Source organism: Coregonus clupeaformis, unplaced genomic scaffold (assembly GCF_020615455.1).
Source record: "Coregonus clupeaformis isolate EN_2021a unplaced genomic scaffold, ASM2061545v1 scaf0819, whole genome shotgun sequence".
Classification (NCBI taxonomy): Eukaryota; Metazoa; Chordata; class Actinopteri; order Salmoniformes; family Salmonidae; genus Coregonus; species Coregonus clupeaformis.
The window spans coordinates 33,729-39,728 of record NW_025534274.1 but is presented as its reverse complement, the minus strand read 5'-3'; the positions used below and the strand labels follow the sequence as shown (position 1 = coordinate 39,728).

The 6,000-nt window shown below is 42.5% G+C and overlaps 1 protein-coding gene across 1 annotated transcript; it reads right to left on the bottom strand.

The window, feature by feature from the left end:
* Positions 1-2,520: 2,520 nt before the first annotated feature.
* On the bottom strand, positions 2,521-4,472 carry LOC123485724 (general transcription factor II-I repeat domain-containing protein 2-like). The gene is made up of 2 exons (XM_045216839.1): positions 2,745-4,472; positions 2,521-2,564 (listed from the first exon to the last, which is right to left on the bottom strand). The coding sequence occupies exon 1, from the start codon at positions 3,670-3,672 to the stop codon at positions 2,758-2,760; it is 915 nt and encodes a 304-aa protein (XP_045072774.1). The 5' UTR covers positions 3,673-4,472; the 3' UTR covers positions 2,521-2,564; positions 2,745-2,757.
* Positions 4,473-6,000: the final 1,528 nt, after the last annotated feature.

The following is a 6,000-nucleotide window of genomic DNA, read 5'->3' as shown; positions in this document are numbered from 1 at the left end:
TAAGTTGGGTGAATTTTGGCCCATTCCTCCTGACAGGGCTGGTGTAACTGAGTCAGGTTTGTAGGCCTCCTTGCTCGCACACACTTTTTCAATTCTGCCCACAAATGTTCTATAGGATTGAGGATTCAGGGCTTTGTGATGGCGACTCCAATACCTTGACTTTGTTGTCCTTAAGCCATTTTGCCACAACTTGGAAGTATGCTTGGGGTCATTGTCCATTTGGAAGACCCATTTGCGACCAAGCTTTAACTTCCTGACTGATGTCTTGAGATACTGCTTCAATATACAGTGGGGAAAAAACTATTTAGTCAGCCACCAATTGTGCAAGTTCTCCCACTTAAAAAGATGAGAGAGGCCTGTCATTTTCATCATAGGTACACGTCAACTAATTGAGATTTCTTTTCTCCAGAAAATCACATTGTAGGATTTTTAATGAATTTATTTGCAAATTATGGTGGGAAATAAGTATGTGCAATTGCAAACCGTAGTCTGGCTTTTTTATGGTGGTTTTGGAGCAGTGGCTTCTTCCTTGCTGAGCGGCCTTTCAGGTTATGTCGATATAAGACTCATTTTACTGTGGATATAGACACTTTTGTACCCGTTTCCTCCAGCATCTTCACAATGTCCTTTGCTGTTGTTCTGGGATTGATTTGCACCAAAGTACGTTCATCTCTAGGAGACAGAACGCATCTCCTTCCTGAGCGGTATGACGGCTGCGTGGTCCCATGGTGTTTATACTTGCGTACTATTGTTTGCACAGATGAACGTGGTACCTTCAGGCGTTTGGAAATTGCTCCCAAGGATGAACCAGACTTGTAGAGGTCTACACATTTTCTTGAGGTCTTGGCTGATTTCTTTTCATTTCCCCATGATGTCAAGCAAAAAGGCATTGAGTTTGAAGGTAGGCCTTGAAATACATCCACAGGTACACCTCCTATTGACTCAAATTATGTCAATTAGCCTATCAGAAGCTTCTAAAGCCATGACATCATTTTCTGGAATTTTCCAAGCTGTTTAAAGGCACAGTCAACTTAGTGTATGTAAAAACTTTTGACTCACTGGAATTGTGATACAGTGAATTATAAGCGAAATAATCTGTCTGTAAACAATTGTTGGAAAAATGACTTGTGTCATGCACAAAGTAGATGTCCTAACCGACTTGCCAAAACTAGTTTGTTAAAAATAAATTTGTGGAGTGGTTGGAAAACGAGTTTTAATGACACCAACATAAGTGTATGTAAACTTCAGACTTCAACTGTATATATATGGACAACCAATGACAGAGGGACATGGACGAAGATACAGTAAAATATTATAGAATACAGTATATACATATGAGATGTGTAAAATGCTTCACAACATCAGCTGAGCTAAAAGTTCCTGTTGTTATTTTTTAAATGTGCCATAAGGTTTATTTTATTTTATGTTTTTTTGAATCTGGTTTTATTGCTAGTTTGAGTTACCTGGCAGAGAGTTCCATGTAGTCATGGCTCTATTTAATACTGTGTGTTTCCCAGCGTCTGTTCTGGACCTGTGGACTGAAGAAACCTCTTGCTGCATGTCTTGTGTTGTACCGATGAGTGTCCGAACTAGCTCATTCCCACAGAAAACTGCAGAGGAAAGCAGTACCACCCAGTCATCTATCAGACCTCACTGAGTGTATTCAACCCTAAGGGCAAATCCAAGGTAATCTCAATGTCTTCACAGTAGAAGCTAACAAAACACACTAAAATTGTGTCACAATTCTCTCACAGTGAGAAACAATAGGATTACAATTGAGTGTTAATGTTATCAAATTCACTGTTACCACTTCCTTTGAGGTGAGAATGGCAGACTAAATAGCCTTGGTTTCTCAAATGACTGCCTCGCCTGGTTCACCAACTACTTCTCAGATAGAGTTCAGTGTGTCAAATCGGAGGGCCTGTTGTCTGGACCTATGGCAGTCTCTATGGGGGTGCCACAGGGTTCAATTCTTGGGCCGACACTTTTCTCCGTGTATATCAATGATGTCGCTCTTGCTGCTGGTGACTCTCAGATCCTCTACGCCAGGGGTCCCCAAACTTTTTCCTGTGAGGGCCACATAACTTTTCCCTTCTCTGATGGGGGGCCGGTGTCAGTTTGTAACAGAAAAAGTGTGACGATCGTAGGAGAGCTTAAAACATTTATTGTTTCACACATAACCAAATAACCCTTTCCAGGTTCTTTACAGAAAAAAAGTCAGGAAACAAATAATAACACTATTAATGAAATAAATAATAACTAAATAACCCTCTCTGAGTTCTTCACAGAAAAAACAGGAAATAAATAACACTATTTATGAAATAAATAATAACTAAATAACTCTCTCTGGGTTCTTCATAGAAAAAAAAGCCATGGAACATTAACTTTCTGTTGTGCCATGCACAATCTTAACAGATAAAAGTTCAGCTCAGTTGTCAGAGCAGAATCTCTCTGACACATATGAGCAGTCTCTTAAAGTTCTTGTGTTCCTTCCTTATAATCCTTTTGTAGGTTCCAGTAGGCTTGTAGACACCGCTGTTTGCAGCTCTCTCTCATCAACTTCCCTGTGAAAACCACAAAGGAAGCAGGTTGAGAAACTGAACTAAGTGATACAGCACCTACACAGCACAATACATTTCACTACCAGTATGGTTGTAAAGATGGATTTTATCCCAGTAGATTTTATTATGATTATATTTGTTTATGCTCAGAATGACTCATTCAAGTCAGAAAAGTGAGCTTACCTATGTATGTTCATCAGTGTGAACTGTGGGCCTGCATCTGGCTGGTGAGAAGTTGAATATCAGGTTCCATTCTAGTTACAGCCAGTCTCAAGCACTGATGCAAATGTTCATCTGTCAATCTTGATCTCATCGGAGTTTTCAGCAGTTTCATGCGAGAAAAGGTTTTCTCGCAGATATACGTGCTGCCAAAAACTGTGGACATTTTCATTGCGTGTTTTTTGATGTTTGGATATGTGTCGTTTGGGAGGGCGGCATAGAAGTCAATGAGACTGTTGGGCTTGAATGCGTCTTTCAGAACATCACAGTTCTGTAACTCAGCCAACTCAAACTGATATGAAGGCTGGGCTTCATCAATGTCGGCAACAAAGGGGTTCTGAAAAAGACGGATTTCTTTTGCATGAACATGTAGTTCACTGAATCGCACACCGAACTCCGCCTTCAGCATTTCCAGTGCTTCCACGCACTTTTCAGCTGGGAACGGGACCGCTGGGTTCTCTGTCGACAGGTTTTGGGTAGCAGGAAGATGGACGAAGTTGCGCTTTTTCACTTGTTCCAAAAGCAGCGCTAATTTCACCTCAAATGCTTTTATGTGTGAATACATGTCGCAAATGAGTTTCCCCTCGCCTTGTAGCTGCAAGTTAAGGCTGTTAAGTATTTCTGTCACGTCTGTTAAAAATGCGAGGTGCCATTTCCATTCTGGGTCGATCAGCTCTGGGACCGTTTTGTCTTTTAAATGAAGAAATGCGTTAATTTCGGGTAGCAGCTCGTAAAAACGCCTCAAAACTCTGCCCCGGCTCAGCCATCGGACCTCTGTGTAGTACAGCACATCTCCGTGCGTAGACTCCAGTTCAGACAGGAATTCTTGGAACTGCCTGTGTTTAAGTCCCTTTGCTCTGATGAAGTTTATGCACGACACCACAACCTTCATTACAGAATCCCACGTCAACACTTTGCAGCACAGTGCTTGCTGGTGAATTAGGCAGTGGACTTTTTTCCAACTCCCGGTTCATGCGTCCTATTAGACCGCGAGTTTCGCCCACCATGCTAGGAGCCCCGTCAGTCGTGATGCTAGCTAGCTTTGACCAGTCCAGGTCCAACTTCTCCATGGTTTGGCACACTTTGTCAAAAATATCCTCTCCCGTTGTAGTCCCTTTGAGACTTTGGAGGGCTGCCAGCTCCTCGCATATCTCAAAGTTTGCGCTAACTCCACGAATAAAAATGAGCAGTTGCGCTGTGTCTTGCACGTCCGTGCTCTCATCCAGTGCTAATGAAAAAAAGTCAAATTATTTCGTCTTCTGCTGCAGCTGGGCATATACATTACTCCCGATTTCTTCAACGCGTCTGGTGATTGTACTCGCCGACAGACTTACGGCATTAAATGCATCTTTCTTCTCGGGACACACCTCCTCCGCGACAGCATCCATACATTTCTTAACAAACTCTCCGTCAGTGAAAGGCTTACCGCTGCTTGCTATCAGTTCAGCAACCCGAAAGCTGGCCCGAACGGATGTATTCTGCTGAGATAGTAGTCCACTTTTTAGCTTTGAGAGTTTGTCTGCTCGTATTTGGCCTTGCAAGCTATCGTACTTGTCTTTGTGACGGGATTCATAGTGTCGGCGAAGATTGTATTCTTTGAATACCGCCACCGTCTCTTGACAGATGAGACAAACAGCCTTTTCTTTGCATTGAACAAAAAAATAATCGTTTGTCCACTGCAGGTTAAATACCCTGCATTCTGAATCAATTTTTCTCTTACCTAACCTTTTCGCCATTATTCCGTTCTCTCTTTGACAGGGCCGGGCCTAGGATTTTTTTTCTGGAGGCCAAATAGGAAAAAAATCCGATAGCGTCTCTGGTATTGTTCAGAGGGCCGGGCCAAATGTGCTGACGGGCCGTATCCGGCCCGCGGGCCGTAGTTTGGTGACCACTGCTCTACGCAGACGACACCATTTTGTATACATCTGGCCCTTCATTGGACACTGTGTTAACAAACCTCCAAACGAGCTTCAATGCCATACAACAATCCTTCAGTAGCCTTCAACTGCTCTTAAACACTAGTAAAACTAAATGCATGCTTTTCAATCGAACGCGGCTAGCACCCGCACACCCGACTAGAATCACCACTCTCGACGGGTCTGACCTAGAGTATGTGGACAACTACAAATATCTAGGTGTCTGGTTAGACTGTAAACTCAACTTCCAGACTCACATAAAGAATCTCCAATCCAAAGTTAAATCTAGAATCGGCTTCCTATTTCGCAACAAAGCCTCCTTCACTCATGCTGCCAAACATGCCCTCGTAAAACTGACTATCCTACCGATCCTTGACTTCGGCGATGTCATTTACAAAATAGCATCCAACACTCTACTCAGCAAATTGGATGTAGTCTATCACAGTGCCATCCGTTTTGTCTCCAAAGCCCCATACACTACCCACCACTGTGACCTGTACGCTCTTGTTGGCTGGTCCTCACTACATGTTCGTCGTCAAACCCACTGGCTCCAGGCCATCTATAAATCACTGCTAGGCAAATCCCCGCCTTATCTTAGCTCATTGGTCACCATAGCAGCACCCACCCGTAGTCTGCGCTCCAGCAGGTATATCTCACTGGTCATCCCCAAAGCCAACACCTCCTTTGGCCGCCATTCCTTCCAGTTCTCTGCTGCCAATGACTGGAACGAATTGCAAAAATCTCTGAAGCTGGAGACTCTTATCTCCCTCAATAACTTTAAGCATCAGTTGTCAGAGCACCTTACCGATCACTGCACCTGTACACAGCCCATCTGAAATTAGCCCACCCAACTACCTCATCCCTATATTGTTATTTATTTTGCTCTTTTGCACCCCAGTATCTCTATTTGCACATAATCTCTTGCACATCTAGCATTCCAGTGTTAATACTATTGTAATTATTCTGCACTATAGCCTATTTATTGCCTTACCTCCATAACTTGCTACATTTGCACACACTGTATATATATTTTCTGTTGTATTTCTGACTTTATGTTTTTTTTTTACCCCATATGTAACTCTGTGTTGTTTTTATTGCACTACTTTGCTTTATCTTGGCCAGGTCGCAGTTGTAAATGAGAACCTGTTCTCAACTGGCTTACCTGGTTAAATAAAGGTGAAAAAAAGAAAAAAAAAGAAAAAAAAAAGTGATGGAGTGACTTTAATCTTAACTTGTCTGAGACAACTGAGGCTTCTCTCCTTTATGTATACGTTGATGTATTTAAGTTAATGTGTTGAGAGAAA

Coding starts and splice junctions, on each gene's coding strand:
- LOC123485724 (XM_045216839.1), bottom strand. CDS start 3,672: ATGAAGGTTGTGGTGTCGTGCATAAACTTCATCAGAGCAAAGGGACTT.